The following is a 17,255-nucleotide window of genomic DNA, read 5'->3' on the forward strand; positions in this document are numbered from 1 at the left end:
CCATTCGTCTCTAAATTATCGATGTTCATCTTAAATCTTGTTAGCTACTAGCTAGGAGAGATTGTTGTCTGCATGCCAATATTCAGGGTTACAGGGTAAATTAGAAGTTATACATTAACCGCAGCGTTTATTGTTAAAACCAACCATTTTTCGTTAAAACTATGTTAGAACGATCAGCAGAGCTTTATTTTACTGCAAAGAAGAATTATTTTATTTTTACCTCAAAATCCAGTTCTGCTGTGGAGCCGCAACAGGGCAGTAAAAGAGCCGTGAGTTGCCTGGTGTAGTGGGTAACCCTTCAGCCCTCCACACTGGGGTTCAAGACTGGGGTTCAAGCACCCTATGCTTACCAATAAGAGTCCTTGGGCTGGACTCCTAACATTACCTTCGCCTACCTTTGTAGTCAATTTGTAATTTGCAAATAAGGTAAACGTGTTTTAGGACCAGGGTTGTGATCAGGTTTTGGGTTAATGTTGAGTTAGTGGTAGAGTTAAGATTAGGTAAAAATGAAAGTAAATGTAAAAGGTATTTAGGTAATTGGAGGTTAATGTATGCATCTACAGTGGGGTATCAAAATAAAGTGTTGAACAATTGCAATATCCAGTTAGTAATGTTTTCCCATCATGCTTTAAATGATAAGAAGCAACACACAGATACAAAATTGATTGGTTATAATAAATACCCCTAAGTAAAAACAATTCTGGAAGAGCTGTGGACTCCTTGAGGTAAAAAATATTTATTACCTGTAAAAAGAGACCCATTTGTTTCTGTTTCTTTCCCACTTCCTTCTGGCGCAAATGGAAAATGTCAATCAGTCGTTCTGAGAAGAAAAAATCTAATTCTCGTATTTTGTGGATATTTGCAGTCAAGCCGTATGCAGTCATCTTGTGCTTTCCTCCTGGAGTCTGCGATTCTTCACCTCTGAACTGTGGGAAGCAATCCAGTTGGCTAACCTCATATAAATATAACCTCAATCGTTCCACCGGACCAAAGCACGCTGCAAAATCCCAAGCTGTTCTGTCCATAATAGCTTTAGTTTGGGCAAAAAAAAACAGTCATGATCTATATGTAGCCTATATAAGAACACAGTACCAAATACATTATTTACTACAATATAACAATACTGTAACTTCTTTAGCTTGTATATCCACAGGCACTTATATATCTAGGAGAGCCAGGAATCCTGCCAAGTAAGGGCTACTCAAATGTTCTTCAGCAGTCACGTTTAATGAAAACAGTCCCAAAAAAGCATTAGACTCCAAGCACGATTCATCAAGAGAGCCTTGTGCCATCCTGGAAATTTCAAGTTTTCTTAAATACTTCTTGCTAATGAGACTTTGCTCGGTCTCAGTCATGTCTTGAGCTTTTGTTGCCACCTTTGATGGTCCTCTTACGCTGTCCAGCTTTTCTCCAGATCCACCAGTTCCATGCCTTCGCAGTAAGAGCGAGGACGCGAAGCTTTGACCTGGGACAAAAAGTTAATTAGCTTTTATCTGCAAGTACAATAACAAAGGGACAATGGGTGGGTGGGTGCACATTTGTAGGACTTACCGAAGCTGTATTTCTGGAGAGTTGCTGCAGTAGGGGGAATGGAGTCCACTGAATTGGTTCGATTGGCCAGCTACATACAGACAGGTCACTAGCCTTTCCAGAATCAACCACACAGTCTGCTAGGCTGTAGTTGCTCAGGTCCCAGTGATACTGAGAACTAAAAAAAGACACATTATACACACAAATACACTGATAATAATGCTCTACAAAGTATAACAGTGAAACTGAGGTCCCATCTCAATGCTCTTTTACGTTTCCTCACCAATTTCCTCTCAGAAGAGGACGGCGAGGTGCAGTTTCAACTGGGGCACACTTGGCTTGGTTGGCTAGCAAGCTAACTAGCAAGCCAGGCAAATATCGTAATGCAAAAGTGCTTTTTTGAGAGGTTTTAACCTAACATACATACATTTTGCGAGTAACTGCTTTGTCTGGCTATCAGCCTTTGTACTGCCTTTCTTTTTGATATTGCTAGCTGCATAGCCGTTAGCTTGCTAACTAACAAGCTAGCAGAGTATCAGCAGTCATGTAGAACAGACAGAGTAGTTTGCTACATAAGTCCCAGTTTGAGCATAGAAAACTTAGTTATATCGTTTTAAAATATAAAGAATTTTAATGTATTTAATTTCTATTGCTTGTAAACAGATTTGTCTGCTTTTTTGTTGGGTTTTTAAAGGTGTTGTGTCAGATCGCAATGATTTCTGGGCAAGTTCTGCTGCTGAACTTGACACTTCTGTTCACTTGGCCGTGTGCCCCACCAAGGGATCATGTAACAAGTTTCACTTAAGCTAATACAGGAATGTAACAGCTCTTAAGATGGTGTTGGGGATTCCCCTGATGGGAAATGGCAAGGCATGATGCACCAAGTATGACATGAAAAAACAGCTTCAAATTCTGTTGTTGTCCATTTAAATAGGCTGCAGGGATATCAGTACACATATACAGCAAAGTATTATTTAAACATATCAATCATGAAATCAAATTTGATACATGACCCCTAAAATGCTGCGCTTTGCCTTCGTAAGACTGTAAACATGTATCTGCATTCAAAGGTTTTTGTCTGGATTTTTTAGTTACTGTACTTTTCACACTCTATTTTCTTTGAATAGAGCATAGCTGAACCAAGAACTTCTAGGATACCCAATCAGATGAGGGCAGATTTGGGGGAACATACACTGATCAGGCATAACATTATGACCACCTCCTTGTTTCTACGCTCATTGTCCATTTTATCAGCTCCACTTACTGTATAGGTGCACTTTGTAGTTCTACAATTACAGACTGTAGTCCATCTGTTTCTCTGCATACTGTCTCCACTTACTGTCCACTCTGTTACCTTGTTGGTCCACCACCACTTGTAGATGTGAAGTCAGAGACAGCAGCTCATGTGTGCCAGCATAGTTTGTGTTGGTCAACCTCTAGTCCTTCATCAGTGGTCACAGGACGCTGCCCACAGGACGCTGTTGGCTGGATATTTTTGGGTGGTGGTCTATTCTCAGTCCAGCAGTGATATTGAGGTGTTTAAAAACTCCAGCAGCACTGCTGTGTCTGATCCACTCATACCAGCGCAACACTCACTAACACACCACCACCACCTCAGTGTTACTGCAGTGCTGAGAATGATCCACCACCCAAATAGTACCTGCTCTGTGAGGGTCCATGGGGGTCCTGACCACTGAAGAACAGGGTAAAAGGGGGCTAACAAAGTATGCAGAGAAACAGATGGACTACAGTCTGTAACTGTAGAACTACAAAGTGCACCTATATAGTAAGTGGAGCTGATAAAATGGACAATTTTTGCATAACTGGGTGACAAGCGACATTGATATTCATTGCTTATTTTCTATTGGCTCACGCTTCTGAGGTTCGCAAATTTGCAGGATGAACTCTGCACAAGTTAAAATGATCTCCAGAAGCTAATTCCTTTTCCACGCTCCTGCGTCCTTTCCCATTGAAGTGAACTGGCAAATTTTACTTGCATTCGGTGTGACGGCAGTTTAACACACAGATAAGCCGTTTTATGGCAGTACATTGGAAAGCATGCAACCATAAAAGTACAATATGCAGAAATTTAAACATGGCCAGTAAAATTACATGTTTTGTTGGTTTTCTGAGTGGAAATAAGTGAGCACATCCTCTCCAAAGGACACACTTAAAGATGCCTTATTTTCCTGGAAATTTTACACTACAAAAAAAGATATCAAGTGAAAACTTCTTAAATCTACACAATATATCTAGTATTTGTCAGTTTTACAGATTAATTAACTTATTTTTAGACATTTTTTACTTGTTTTACTTGTTGTCTTGTTCCACTGGCAGATAATTTTACTTGTTTTTATAGATTATGTCTTGAATTCGGCAAAATGATTTGCATCATTTTTCAAAACAATGGATTTAATTTCTTAGAAGAAGCTAAAATCTGCAGAAACAGTTTAAATAATCTTATAATACCCTCACAAAAATCTCATGTGAAATATTAGATATATTAACCACATTCAACAAAGTTCTCACTAGATATTTTTTGCAGTGTAGTCTATTTGTTTGCTGAGTTTAACAATGAAACACAATTATGTGCCATAATTTTTGCTCAAGCTACATTTAATATTTTTTTTCCCTCAATTAGCATTAAATTCAAACAGTAAATGTGCAGGGTTCTCTGAAGAGCATGTGTTTTTTCACAAAACACAGAATTTGACTAGGAGCGCCCAAACTTTTGCACACTACTGTATGTATGTGTGTCAAACACATACCTGTGAGGATATACGGTATTGAGGTGGGAGGCGCTGTCCTGGTAGGTGGAGGCGATGGAGAGAGTGTCATCATGGTAACAGCAGGTGCGGTCCAGCGCCCTCATGTGCAGTATTTCATCAGAGCGGGTGAAGGCAGGGTTGTCCAGTGAATCCTCCGAACCTGGCCAGGACCTTCCCCAAAAACGAGCCGACAGCTCGTCAAAGTGGTTAAACCTGCGATAACTTCTCAGGCACACCCGAACACAAAGTATAAACAACTTGTAATGGAGTATGTGCACCACATATCTGCGCCGAATTCTTTTACAAAGCCCAAATTTAGGCTAAAGTTTCCCTAAATCAGTTATGGATGCTTCTACAATAAGCCTTGGCTGCCATTCATCATCAGATAAACAATGAGAAGCCATCTACTAAGTGCTCAGCTTGCTTAATTAATCAGCTGGCTAATGGACCAGAGAAGATATGTACACTGACCGGCCACTTCATTAAGTACAGCTCCTGCACTCATTGCCCATTTTATCAGCTCCAGCTGGACAGGAAGCCAGCCTAGTAGAATGTAGTGTCTAGCCTCAATTTAAAAGGTCTGCAGTGATTTCAAGAGTGCCAGGTTTAAAAGCATGCATTAGGAACAGACTCATGCAGTGTACAGGATGTGCAGGGACTATAATTGGAGACATTATGATACTGATTGGATTCCTTCTTCTAAGTTAGCTCCTTTGCTTATATACAGCGGCTCAATCCAGACTATAGTTATGTTCACATTACAAGCCTTATTTCTCAAATCCGATTTTTTGCTCAAATCCGATCTCACTCACAAGATGGTTCACACTCGTTTAGGTCAGTGATTCAAATCTGTCGTTAATGTGAACAAACCGGTGTCCTGAAATGACCCACATGAGCACATCCTACTCAGTAACGTCACGTAAATGAATCACGTGCATCATCAGCACAAACTAACGAGCAGAACGAGCTTCGCTGTGAGGATAATTAACTCTGATCAGCTCTCAGCTTCATTATTAGAGCGAGACAAAGGTAAAAAAGGTGAGATGAGCTGCTTTTCCACCGTTTACAGGCTTTAACTTCTGTTCGACGCTGTTGCCATGGTAACGCTGAATGATGGCACAGTGGGAAAAAAGCACATGAATCTGAGCGTCACATTAAGGTCGCATGGCCGCGAATCGGATACGTATCCGATCTAGGACCACATATGGAAGTGGCTCAGGTCGGATTTGAAAAGATCAGATTTGCGTGTCCACACAGCCCTGAAAACATCAGATCTGAGTCACATTAGGGCAAAAAATCAGATTTGTGTCAACCTGGTAATGTGAACGTAGCTTATAATGCAGCTCAGTGACACTTAAATCTACCTCGCACCTGAAAATCTTCTTTACTATGAAGGTCAGGCAGCTGTAAACAAACCAATCCACACTAACAGGCAATAGTAATAGGTCACTGCAGTATCTGCATCCATGTGGTCTTCGCCTAGGAAATTGCCTATCACAGACTTATACTGCTCTGCTTTAAGCTCAGCTATAGCTGCTTTTCTCACCTCTCCGGCAGATAAAGTCGTTATCTTGGGATAACAAGTTATTTATCTTGTCATCTCGAGAGAACAAAGTTGTTGTGTTGAGATCACAAGATAATGAACTTGTTATCTCAAGATAACAATCCAAAAAATTATAGCAACAGCTCATGGCCTCTCCAGACTTGCATAGCCAACCGCTATAAAAGTTGGGCCCTAGTTAGTATGAGCCACGTGGTCTAAGTGGTCCATGTTCTTTATACAGAATTTCTATGAAATACTTTTTTAAAGTATTTAGAAAACTGTCCTTTTCCTCTAATAAGGAAGAACATGCGGCTTTCATTTTCAAAAAGAGAGTTCAACACGATGTGGATGACCATGACCTTGTCTATGTTTGTGTGTGAGAGCGTACGTGTGCCATTCAGCCCCTCCCTTGTGTCACTCTCATTGCTGCGTCCTCCAAACCCAAGGTTTGTTTAAACTGGCCAACAGTTTCCTGCAAACCCTTTCCAATAACAAGCTCAGGATAATACCTCATAGGCTGGTGTAGGTGCATTTAGATTAACAGAGTTATTTTCTCAGAGAGGGGTAAAAGAGGAAACCTCCCTGTAACATACCTGCTACGTGTTTGGTCCACTTTGGCCTGAATAAGCATGCTTTTAAAGCGGCGTACGGCCAGATAAGACAGGATAGCCATTAGCAGGGCTACAGCAAGCAGCACTCCAAAGCACACGCCAACCAATCGCTGTCGGGTCATCCGCAGGTCACAGCGCTGGCCCATAAACCAGAAGTCCTCGCCCACAGGACACCTACAGTGCACACCATGAACAGACTAGGGATGGGAGAGTGTAAAAAATGCCCTATAATATTATTAGTGCTTGGTGACTTTATTGACCTGGAGGTGTGAAAAACTAGCTTATTTATGTTAGCGTGAGCTCAAACAAACATTTTTCAGTGCTGCCCTGTAAATATACAACCACATGCAAAATTTTGAACAGTTTTGCAGATGAAACAGCCAACTGCTTTGGTTAACCTGCAGGGCTAGGACAACATATTTACACACAATCCGAACAGTAAACAGTTGTAGTGCTGGTGATAATATAATTCATTTACTCTGTAGCTGACTTTTTTTTCCTAAACACAGGTTTAATAAAAATCTATCAATATAATACCTGCAGTGAAATAAATGTACAGTATATTAGTGCTTTTATTTTCACTGTATTTCAACAATACAAAAACTGATACCACTACAGTTGCCACTGCTAATATTTTAGGGTTGGGCAATATGACAATAAATATCCTTATCGTGATAAACTGTCACAATACAATACAATATGCTTTCTCAACATATCGTGATATCGTCAGTACTTCACTGTATTTAACTGTATTTAGTTAACTGGATTTAGTGCAGAATGTAATGGTATTTTGATCTGCTGGAGTATCACTTTAATAAATAGCTTGCTAAAGTAATATTAGCTGGCTCAATAGCTAATGCTAGCTAATGTCATCCCAAGGAACTTTATTTGCTCTCTGGAATATCTAGGAAACAGCACTGTGGTTCCAGGGCCCTGTTCCTTAGGCCCTCTGTTCATTTATTGTAATTTTTAGGAAACAACACTACGTAAACATGTTGTCCGCACTCATACTTGCAAGTAAACGAAAGAAGTGGGCTATTCTGATTTTTCAAAATTTCTGCCAAGTAAAATAATTAAGATCTCAACAAAGTCATCCAGAGTGGTCCAGAGACAGAAATGGTCACAGTGATAGTGATAGGAACCAGACGTCTGAAGCTTTCAATGCCTCTGGATTTCTGCAGTTATCTAAATATTCAAATGGTCATGTAAACAGCACACTCTGATTTCTTAGATCGGAGTAAGGTCTAGAAATCCGACTAAGAAATCTGATAAAGAGAGATGGATTTTAACTCAGTAAAACTCAGATTCTTCATCTTCTAGATGATGTATGTTCATATTTTCAGGTAAAGTGGCGCAATGTTTAAAAAAAAGCTGCGGTGTGAAGTTTGAGTTTTACATTACGTTTACGTCACGTCTTCCTCTGTGAGTCTAATGGCTGGTTGCAAAGCAGAAATCTGGTTACTGCCTGACTCATGTAGACCCGGTGTTTCCCATTATCTAATTACTCAAGAGCATGTAAACATGCTGATTGTATTACTGACAAATTCTGATTTTCTACAGTTGTTGGATTATAAAGTGCATGTAAACACACTGGCACGGTGGCGCAGTGGGTAGCGCTCTCGCCTCACAGCAAGAATGGCCTGGGTTCGATTCCCAGGTGGGTGACCAGGGTCATTTCTGTGTGGAGTTTGCCTGTTCTCCCCGTGTCTGCGTGGGTTTCCTCCGGGTACTCCGGTTTCCTCCCACAGTCCAAAAACATGCAGTCAGGCTGATTGGACATGCTGAATTGCCCCTAGGTGTGTGTGTGACTGTGTATGTCTGTCTGCCCTGCGATGGACTGGCGACCTGTCCAGGGTGTATCCTGCCTTCCGCCCAATGACAGCTGGGATAGGCTCCAGCACCCCACCGCGACCCAGAAGGATAAGCGGTTTAGATGATGTATGTATGTATGTAAACACACTCAGTGTTTTACGAAAGTTTGTTTTTTTTAAAAACAAACACGGTGGAGAGGTACATGCAGGGTGCTGTACGGCAAAGTAGTACCCGAAGAGAAAAAAACAGATTTACCACTATGTTACTATTATCAACACTGCATATAAAATTCAGAAGACACGTTTTAGATAGTAAATAAAAATCAATGCAAACACGGTAACTTCTCTACAATGCATCATTTCACATCAAACCACTCTCACCTCTTTGCTTATACCTCACAGACTAAATTGTGCAGAAATAAAAAAATGGAAAAATGGAATTCTCCCTCAAATTATGACTTTTTTAAAAAGACGGTACTTATTTATTATACTAATTTATTAACATTTGCCTGACTCACTGGCAGAGGGGTTGTTGTCCAGGGCGATGGACGCAGATGCCGTGGTGTTTGCAGTACTCAGTGTGGCAAAGGGACCTGCAGCTGGCATTGCCCTCTGAAGACACACACTGGAACCCAGACGGGCACATAAACAGCCATGAGCACACGTCAGTGTGGAGGCCTAAATGCACAAAAGTGACACAAATGTGAACTTACTCTTGACAATATGAGGGGGGGTACTATAATTTAAGGGATTATCAATGAGATCCACAATTTTAATCCAGTACGAATCTGCAGTGTCCCTAGTTTTTCACAAGCCTGACAGTAATAATTGTAGTGTGAATGAAATGTAATCCATTGAACTCAAAGCCTGTATAACACTTGTAAATATAGTAATAAAGGTGATATAAAGGGTCTTTTGGAGCAATACCGTAGAACAGGGGTGGGTTACTCCGGTCCTGGAGAGCCAGATTCCTGCACAGTTTGGTGATTTGCCTTCTCAAACATACCTGACTGAACTCCTCAGGTAATTATCAGGTTTAGTAGGTGTGTCAGAACAGGGAAATCACCAAACTCTGCTGGACTCCGGCCCTCGATTCCCCACCGCTGCAACAGAAGAACCGTTTTCTCTCCCTAATAAACCTTCCAGTGGATTTTTGCAAATGAGACGTGTCAGTGTGAAGAACCTTCTTAAAGACCCTCCAGTGTTCCAGTCTGGGAGTGTATCCCTGTCCTGTACATTATCCCGCTCTTACATACCCATTTCAAATCAGGAAGAGTTTAATAACTGATTGGTTGGATTTGTTAGGTGGTCAGTTAGACATGCAAGACAGGGGTACTCCAGGACCAGGACTGGGAACTGTTGTTTTATAATAGATAAAAAGCATATAGGAACGTTACGAATGTTTATTTTTAAGGGTGTAATCCTCTTTCAGTCTATCTCAAGCTGATAAAAACAAAACCTGCTGTAAGACACATCCGAACTCCGTGTTGTTATTGTCATTGAATCTGCCGTAAGTCACTTAAAAGTGGTAATTTGGGGAATCCCATTCCAATTGGCCAGTCAAATCAAATACAAAGTACATTACAGAACCTCAAAAAACTAATCCAGCTCAAACAGTGCTTAAGAAGCTTTCTATGATGGATGTGCTCTCTGTGTTGATGTCTCACCTCCCACTGTGATGTTTTTCACCCTGATTCCATTTACAAATATCCCCTCTATGGGAAGTGGACTTAGCCCTGCCTCATGCAAAAGAGACTCCACCCTCCCCAGCCAGGAGAGCGTCTCCACTGTGCGGAAAGTGACCACGGTCTGCAGTACTGGACCACTAAACATCAACAGACAAATCAATGAATTAAAACATTCGGTTGACTTGAAACTTGCCAAACTATCACTTTAAATTAAAAAGAAAAGTGAGCCCAAAAGGGAAGACTATGAGCTACTTAAAAGATCTCCAAGCTGTCAATCAGTACACTAGCAGCACAATCATTACATCACAGACTACAATTACATAGATATCATATATACATATATACAGTAACTTTACTACCTGTGCCAGGTCACTTGCTGGCTTTGGTACCCTGCTACTCGGTGTAGGAATGGCTCCACCTGCACCAGGGAGGATTAACAGCATGTGTTAGCAGTCCATTAGCATTAAGAATTATTCTGTATGTTTATAATTCATAAAAGTCTACATTTAGGTAATGGGACCATGCCAATGGACATGCCTCCAGGCCATGATGTAGAGGGATTCCTATTAATTTGGGCCACAACCTTGTATCTCCAAAATGGTAACTTCACAGAACTTCACAGAAGAAAATGTTCTTAACATCTAAAGGAAACTAATGCAACAATTATTTTTATATTTTTATAAGTAATTTTGCAGTATTCCTATTATTGCATTCATTCAAATTCTGAAACAATGTACTGGCATTTTCAAATTATACCAGAGATTTACAAAAAATGGTAAAAATGGACACACAAGGTTTTGCCCCAACAATGACGATATGAAAGAGCTCTACTTTTTACTCTTCAGCTCTGAAGGCCAACTACAACTACATTTCTAACAATAACAGCAACTAAAATAAACCATGAAAAATTCACCTTTCAGTACCACCCAAAATACTGACAGTTGTGGTATTACATGCCCAGCAGTTGTTCTCGCTAACAAACGGCACTTGAACATAACAACCGGAACATTGTGGTGGAAGACAGTCAGGCAGTAATAAGGTGAGACACATTTTGATGTTGCATCTGTGCTATTTTAGTGTACAAGCTATCATTGCTTAGCTTCCCTGGCAAATGGCAGGTTCCTGTTAGCTGCAAATGTCTATGATTTAGATAAGATGCAAAAATTCACCCAGAATGAACTTTACCTCCACCAGTCCAACATATGAGGGAGACTCTCCTTCTAGTATGACCTGTAACAGCACTTGGAATGTCTCCACTAAAAAACAGAATGACATCTTACTCATACAGACAACTCGTAACTCATAGATATAAGTTTTAAATAATTTACATCAACAAATGAACAGGAAAAGAAACATATACACAATAAACTACAATAAAATACAAGAAACATTTAAGTTGAAAATGCTGTACAAAATGCATTTAAAAGTGACGACAAACACAATGATACCCTTCTTACCTTTGATAGTCGCTGGCTGGTCCTCCACAACGAAGACTCGTCCCTTGTGCGACCAATCTTTGTCAGTTTTCTGAGTGAAAGGATGGAGCTGAGACGTTTGACTGAACGATGCTGTTGAAGGTGTTTGTGATGCCGTCTGAGATTGATAAGTTGGTTCTGTTGGAACATGTGTTTGGAGGACTGATTTGCTCGTAGTGAGTCTGTTTGAGTTTGGTGTTGGGGTTATTTTGGCCCCTTGCGTAGTCATTAAAGGGGAGTTCACTGCTGGAGTCTTGCTTTTCGTCCACTGTGAAGGTGTGCTAGAGCTAACAGCATTACCAGCTGTGCTGATTGCAGAGCTGAGACTAATTACAGGACTAGAGGTTGTAGGAGTCACGGGATCATTCCTGTCAGTCCATGCAGGGCGGTCAGTAACGCTATGAGTGGCCTCCATTGATCCAGTTTCAGAGCTAATAGATGGGGAAATGCTAACAGGTATCATGGGACCTGATGAGATGCCACTCTGAGAGGAATTAGGATGGCTAATCTCATTACCGCTGTGTTCTGTCTGAGGAAAATCTGTAGACTGAGGGATGGCAGTGTTGATGTCTGTGATGTGTGTAGGAGAGATATGAGGGCTAAGTGTATGTGGCAGGGTTTTTTCGGTGAATGACTGGGTTCCTAGTGGAGACTCAGTGTATGAAGTGGCTGTATCAGAGTCTTCTTCACTTGTGTTGCGTAGAGCCTCCTCTGTTGTGGCTGCACCTTGCACCGTAAGATCAGGGGTCACAGTCGGCTCAACCTGAGCAGTGGTCATGATCAATGGAAGGATGGAGCTAGATGCAAATGTAGTGTCCTGCCTCACTGTATTTGGTGAACGTGAAGCCAAAGTGGTGGTGGAATTTCTACCTTTGTCAGTTAGCCCCTCAACAGAGGTCGCAGAACTTTGAGGCAAATCTGAGGGAGTTGTAGGCATGAATGGCGCAAAGGTACTAGAAACGTTGGTGTCGTGGTTACGTGCATTGGTGGAGCCTGGCTGGTCAGTACTGCTAGGAAGAGATGTTAAACTAGTTAGTTGAGTGAATGTAGTGGTGTGTGAGATATGTGGGCTATCCGAGTCCAGAGTGTGCACAGTTGGGGTGGGCCGTGTGGTCGGTCCCACGCTCGTGTTCGTCTCAAAAGGAGTGTGTGGGTGATGCTCAGCTACAGGTGTCTCTTCTCCATCTTCTCTACTCGTTGTGAATGTTCTCAACAATGGACTTTCAGAAGCTTCTGAGTGGCTGGTGCTCTCCTGATGAGAAAACGTGGTCTGATTATGTGCAACAACAGCCGGGGTGCCACTAGCAGTGTTTGAATCATCGAAACCTGATGTGGGCGTTTGATTAGAAATGTCTTGGTTAGGGCGAGTTGATCTCGAGGAGCGACTGCTTTGGTCTATTTCTGTCCCCAGTGCTCTGTTGTTCGGCGTATTTGCAAGAGTAGTTGCATAAGGCCGATTGGGAGTCACCATGGAGATACCCTCATCAATGGACGTTGTCATGGAGACGTCACTTTTAGTGACACTGCTTAAGCCCTCCACTTCAGGGACCGTTACTGAAGCCTCATTATCTGTGACAGACTCAGCTGGACGGACTGTGTGAGAGCTCGCCATTAAAACTGTTGAATTCAGCAGAGCGCCCTCAGTGCCATTGTGCAGATCAGGGTATATTTTCGTAGCTGTTTGCTCGTCAGGGTCAACAGCCGGAGATTTTTTTGTGAGTGATTGTGTTTGTGTGACTGTGACTGTATATGCATTGTCAGACTCTCTATTCAAATATGCCCTTGTTGCCATGGCGATATCATAATGCCCCGTCGACGTGTGTGCAGAGAGTTGTGTTAATTTTGTCCTGGCGCTCGAGAGAGCCAAAGTGGGGGCAGTGCGCGTAACCACGTGTGTGTAAGAGAGAGTGGACTGAGTGTGTGTGTCAGTGCGGGAGTTTGTGACAGTGTGTGCAAGGTCAGAGATCGCAGCTCCAGCCTTTTCCTGTCCATTGTGTGTGCCTTCCTGTGGAATAGGGGGTCCGCTCTTATCGTCCGACCCAGACACGCCTCCGCCCAGTTGTACACTCATACCCCGGAGTGTGTGCACACTAGAGGACGCACTGCCGAACCCAAGAATGTCTGGTGCTCGGGTCACTCTGTTGGGAGCGTCCGGAGAGGGGGATACAGGGTCGTTGTCGGAGTGTGTGTAAGGAACCTGAGCTATATCCCGACCGTCCTCTGACGTGTTCCATCCTGAAACACGCACACATACGCAGATATGAATGGAAACGGGAATTTCTCGAACACTCAGGGCAGAGAATTCCAGAACTGAAGGAAATGCTCTAATCCAAACGTGTAGACATACAAACAAAGAAGGACGACGTGTATGAGAAAAGCTCTGAAGCCGAGAAAAAAGGCCTTTCATCAAAAACTCAGGATCCTTACATCAACTTTAGGTCACCAAATTCAGACTGTGCTAATTTAATCCCGGTATCTAGCCTCTCTGTTGTAGCCATGGCACAGTTTACTTGGTTGTGGCCTAAAATGCAAAGCTTTTGGAAAAGTTTTTGGTCCATAGAATCTTCTTTACGCTATACTAACTTTACAATGTACTGTACTAATTCTAATCTCAGACAATCTCAGACAAGGGGTTGCTTTAAATTTGCCACAAAAAAACGACCTCACTGAAATGGAAATTCGACATTTATTCCAAATAGAATGTAAACGCAGGGGTGGGGGGGGGGTGGGCGATACGGCAAAAATGTAATTTCACGATGTTGGGAGAAATTATATTTATTTCTTATTTATTTTTCTCACAGCTAGTAAGTTGCAATGGACAAAAAAGAGCCAGTGGTACCACAAAATTTAAAAATACAATCAAAAATTTTTAGTACAATGATTTTTAATCACATGTCAACTATGTAAACAACCCACTGGACCAGACTGACCACTGAATATCTTTGTATTTCTTCATATTCGTCCCTCTTTTGTGAAATATTTTGCCCTTATCAATCTGTTTTTGTCTGTTTTTGTCTTGAATAAATTCTAAAAAAATCAGCATGCATACTTATTGGCAGGTCTAGAAAATACATCACCCTTGTTTATTGAATGATTTGCTCTTCTCCTACTTACTCAGGTGGAATTTTCTTGAAGCTTTGGTGCCATTTCTCCAGCTCCACTCCACCGTTGTCCTCCCACTGCCTGTAAATAAGGCTCCTTTCTCCTTCACAACCGTCTTATTGCCATATTTTATCCACAGACTCGTGTCCGCATCTACGTGGACAACATCTATCCAAACGGTCTGATTCTCCCATGCATTTATAATCCAGGTACAAGTGACATTTGGCCATTCGTCAATAGTGTCGTTGAGAGCCTCATCGAATGTAAGGTTGTTTGACTGTAAACCAGCGGGAAAGGAGTACCGAATAGAGCCGTTCCTCTCTTCAAGAACGTCTGTTTTCCCTCCACAATCTCCTCTCACTCCTGAGAGGAAGTTACCTACAGAGAAAGAAAAAGCTGTTATCTATAGTGTTTTCCCAGCATTCAAGATAACGACACTCTCAATACAGATTCTCTAGTAAAGACAGACAATGGTTCTATATAGAACCATGAACACTCAAAGAGTCATTTGCATGGTGAACTGGATCCCCAGACTGATGGAGAATGTGTTGTATATGGTTCTACATAGAACCTTTTTGAAAAGGGTTCTATATAGCACCAAAAAAGGGTTCTTCTGTTGTTACGATGTCAAGCTTCTAACAAGAACCCTTAACGAACCATCCTTTTTAAGACAAAAAATGGTATCTTGGCATGTGAAATCATCTTAAATCTAGTCGATATGTCTAATATTTCTCATTTTGAGATGTTTTAAAATGTTTCTACACATTTTTGTGTGTTGTAATTTTATCTAGAAAATGTGTCTTATTTTGTTGGTGGATAATTTAGCCTGTTTCAAGAAATAACACTTGATACAAGCAACATTATCTACCAATAGATGTAAGATGTTTTCACTTGCCAACATATTTTTGCTATGCAAGAAACTAAGTATTAACAATTGACAAATCTCATATCTCTGATCCATGTGATCGAACAAAGACGGATGTGCCAGAGGACTGTAAACTGTTCCATCTACTCTGCTGAAGTGCAGTTTAAATGATAATGATAACAACGTTAGCAGCAGCCGAGTCTACAACAATCTCAAAAAGAGAAGAACAGAGCCCAACAAACTCCAGTTACCATGCTGACAGTGATAGATGCTGTATTTATGGAAGCCTGTTTCCACCACTGGAAAAAACACAGCAATTTAGTAAGTCATAATAATGAGAAAGTCTTTCATAATTATGACTTAGTATCTTATAATTATGACTTAGCATCTCATTATTATGACTTGGTTCAATCTAATGACTTAAAATCTCATAATTACAATTTATCTCATAATTATGACTTGATATAATAAGGTTCAATCTAATGACTTAAAATCTCATAATTACAACTTACTATCTCATAATTATGACTTACAATCTCATAATTGTAACTATCACATAATTATGACTTACAATCTCATAATTACAACTATCTCATAATTATAACTATCACATTATGAGTTACAATCTCATAATTACAACTTACTATCTCATAATTATGACTTACAAGTTCATAATTATGACTTACAATCTCATAATTATGACTTAAAATTTCATGATTATGACTTACTCATACTCAATCTCAGTACAACTTACTATCTTACAATTATGCCTTGCTACCTCTTAAAACGAAAGTTACTCACGACTTAGCGTCTTATAATTATGACATAGCATCTCATAATAATGACTTACTATCTCATAATAATTACTTACTACCTCACCTCATAAAGATGAGACGATTTTCCTCATAATTATGAAAAAGTCATACTTATGAGATGCTAAGCCATAACTGTGAGACAGTAAGCCATTATTATGAAGAAATAAGCCATTATTATGACATTCTATGGCATAATTGCGAGACATTCTCATTATTATGACTTACTAAATGGCTATATATATTTTTCCAGTTGTGGAAACAGACTTCCATGTGGATGTACCGAATTCCCACTGCAGTTCTGCTCAGTACCTGAGGAATTTCTGGACCTTTTCTGAGGTAAAAGTCCTCTGCTTAAACACTGTAGCTGTTTCCTCTTCAAACCGAGCCGTTATTTCAGAGAAACGTGCCTCCGCTAGCAGGGCTTTCCAGGTCTTACAGCAGTCAGTCAGCCAGCCTGCCTCCCTCCCTCAGTCCGAGTCTGAGTCAGTACCAGTCTGAACTCGGTCTCAGTCCCTAAATCCCTCACGCCGTGAACACGGCCGGCGGTACCGCTGTAACGTGCGCAGTAACGTGATTTACTCACCTGTTGTGAAAATAAACAGAAGTCGACAGACGAACAGACGCATTTTGTGAGATGAAACATTCCCCTGAGGAGGAGCTCCGCTCAGACAGGTCCATAAAGGAGCTCAGGAGACCGAGAGCCGCCGCGAAGCTCGACACGAACCGGAGTTTGGACGGAACCTCAGAGAGACCAGCGACATGCTAACCGGCTCTGACCGAACCGGACTGTTTACACTGTGTAGAGAGAGAGACACAGAGACAGACCGAGAGAGAGAGAGCAGCACAGACAGACACGGAGACACGACTGAGAGCGAGAAATCAAACACACGTGTGTGAGAGAGAGAGGCAGTCTCTCTCTCTCTCTCTTTCTCTCGCTCTCTCTCTCTCTGTGTGGGGTCGTGTATTTGGCTCTTTGTGGGGACCTGCCTATCTGTCTGTCTGTCTGCTTGCCTGCCTGCATGTCTGTCTGTCTATATATCTATCTAT

The 17,255-nt window shown here is 41.3% G+C and overlaps 1 protein-coding gene across 1 annotated transcript; it reads right to left on the reverse strand.

Annotated features, from left to right (window-relative positions):
• On the reverse strand, positions 1-17,081 carry si:ch211-14k19.8 (mucin-2). Its single transcript, XM_036562635.1, has 11 exons — positions 16,792-17,081; positions 14,541-14,906; positions 11,409-13,661; positions 11,137-11,207; positions 10,311-10,369; positions 9,931-10,088; positions 8,782-8,941; positions 6,435-6,626; positions 4,299-4,520; positions 1,552-1,708; positions 1-1,465 (listed from the first exon to the last, which is right to left on the reverse strand). The coding sequence occupies exons 1-11, from the start codon at positions 16,832-16,834 to the stop codon at positions 1,391-1,393; spliced, it is 3,756 nt and encodes a 1,251-aa protein (XP_036418528.1). The 5' UTR covers positions 16,835-17,081; the 3' UTR covers positions 1-1,390.
• Between the last annotated feature and the right edge of the window lie 174 nt (positions 17,082-17,255).

Source organism: Colossoma macropomum, unplaced genomic scaffold (genome assembly GCF_904425465.1).
Source record: "Colossoma macropomum unplaced genomic scaffold, Colossoma_macropomum, whole genome shotgun sequence".
NCBI classification, from domain to species: Eukaryota; Metazoa; Chordata; class Actinopteri; order Characiformes; family Serrasalmidae; genus Colossoma; species Colossoma macropomum.